This window comes from Propithecus coquereli, unplaced genomic scaffold (genome assembly GCF_000956105.1).
Source record: "Propithecus coquereli isolate 6110/MARCELLA unplaced genomic scaffold, Pcoq_1.0 Scaffold76, whole genome shotgun sequence".
Lineage (NCBI taxonomy): Eukaryota > Metazoa > Chordata > Mammalia > Primates > Indriidae > Propithecus > Propithecus coquereli.
Window position 1 is genome coordinate 7,144,123 of NW_012153729.1, and position 1,297 is coordinate 7,145,419.

At 39.3% G+C, this 1,297-nt stretch overlaps 1 protein-coding gene across 1 annotated transcript in view; it reads right to left on the minus strand.

Moving 5' to 3' along the window:
- Nucleotides 1-242: 242 nt before the first annotated feature.
- The window catches only part of SUMO2 (small ubiquitin-like modifier 2), an 8,277-nt gene continuing 7,222 nt past the window's right edge, over nt 243-1,297 (minus strand). Inside the window, exon 3 of the mRNA XM_012662236.1 lies at nt 243-332. Coding sequence (XP_012517690.1) covers nt 243-332 — 90 coding nt within the window. The remainder of the gene's footprint in view (nt 333-1,297) is intronic.

The following is a 1,297-nucleotide window of genomic DNA, read 5'->3' on the forward strand; positions in this document are numbered from 1 at the left end:
GGTAATAGGAAAAAATGAGATTTATTTAAGTAACTAAATGACCTATTTCCTTTACTGAGTGATAACCGGATAGTTAAAAACCATTGGCATTTCCTGAATCTATTCCTATTTTTTCATTTCTATTCCCCTTTGGCCATATTTCACATAGCTTTGAACTCTACGAGAACTACATTTCAATGTCTAAAGTTCACAAATTCATAAACAAAGCCCTTGAAAAGATTACAACACAGTAATTTTTCCAATTAGCAGAGATTTTTTACCTGTGCAGGTGTGTCTGTTTCATTGATTGGCTGCCCATCAAATCGGAATCTGATCTGCCTCATTGACAAACCCTAAACAAGAGAGTTTAAAGTAAGCAGCATGTAAAGAAAACAGTAAGCATTCCATTTAGATAAAATTATATGCATATTTAGTCATGGATATATTAAAAGATACCTAAATAAACAATCATCATCTTAACATTTCCATGTGGGAAAAAAGATTTGGGGTGATTCTTTACTTTCTTTAAACCACATTATGTGATACTATTGGGAGTCTGTAATAAATACACCCTTAAGGGCTCTAAAATGGTGGGGGGAAACACTAACATGCTTAATAATGAAAGCTGGGCCAAGCATGGTGGCTCACACCTCTAATCCCAGCACTTAGACCAAGGAGGGAGGATTGCTTGAGCCCAGGGGTTCGAGACCAACTGGGCAACATAGTGAGACTCCTGTCTCTAAAAAATTTTTAATTAGCTGGGCGAAGTGGCATGTGCTTGTATTCCCAGCTACTTGGGAGCCTGAGGCAGGAGGATCACTTGAGCCCAAGAATTCCAGGCTGCAGTGAACTATGCCTACACCACTGCACTCCAGCTTGGGCAACAGAGTACAACTCCACCTCTAAAAAAAGAAAGAAAAGTGGAAGTTACCTAGAAAGGTGTTAATGATTAAAAATAAAACTTTGCCTAAAAGCATCTTACCTTCATTTCTACCCAAGTAGTTCCTACCACTATGCAAACGAATGCCCCCCACACAACACAATGCCAGGCATACCACAGGCACTGAACAAGTTCTTATCCTTGAGCTGTGAAGACACTGCCACCAGAAGACAGGCATTAACAGTCCTTAAAATCACCCATAAGGCCACAATCTAAACTCATGAAATTCCTGCAATAGCTCAAAAGCACCTGCTTTTTAATTTCCTTCTTAGTACTTACCCAAACCTGTAATTATTTGTCAATGTCTCACTAGAAAGCAAGCTCCAGCAGTGATAGGTATCTATACTGTCCTGGTTACACTGCATCTCTTGGGCATGG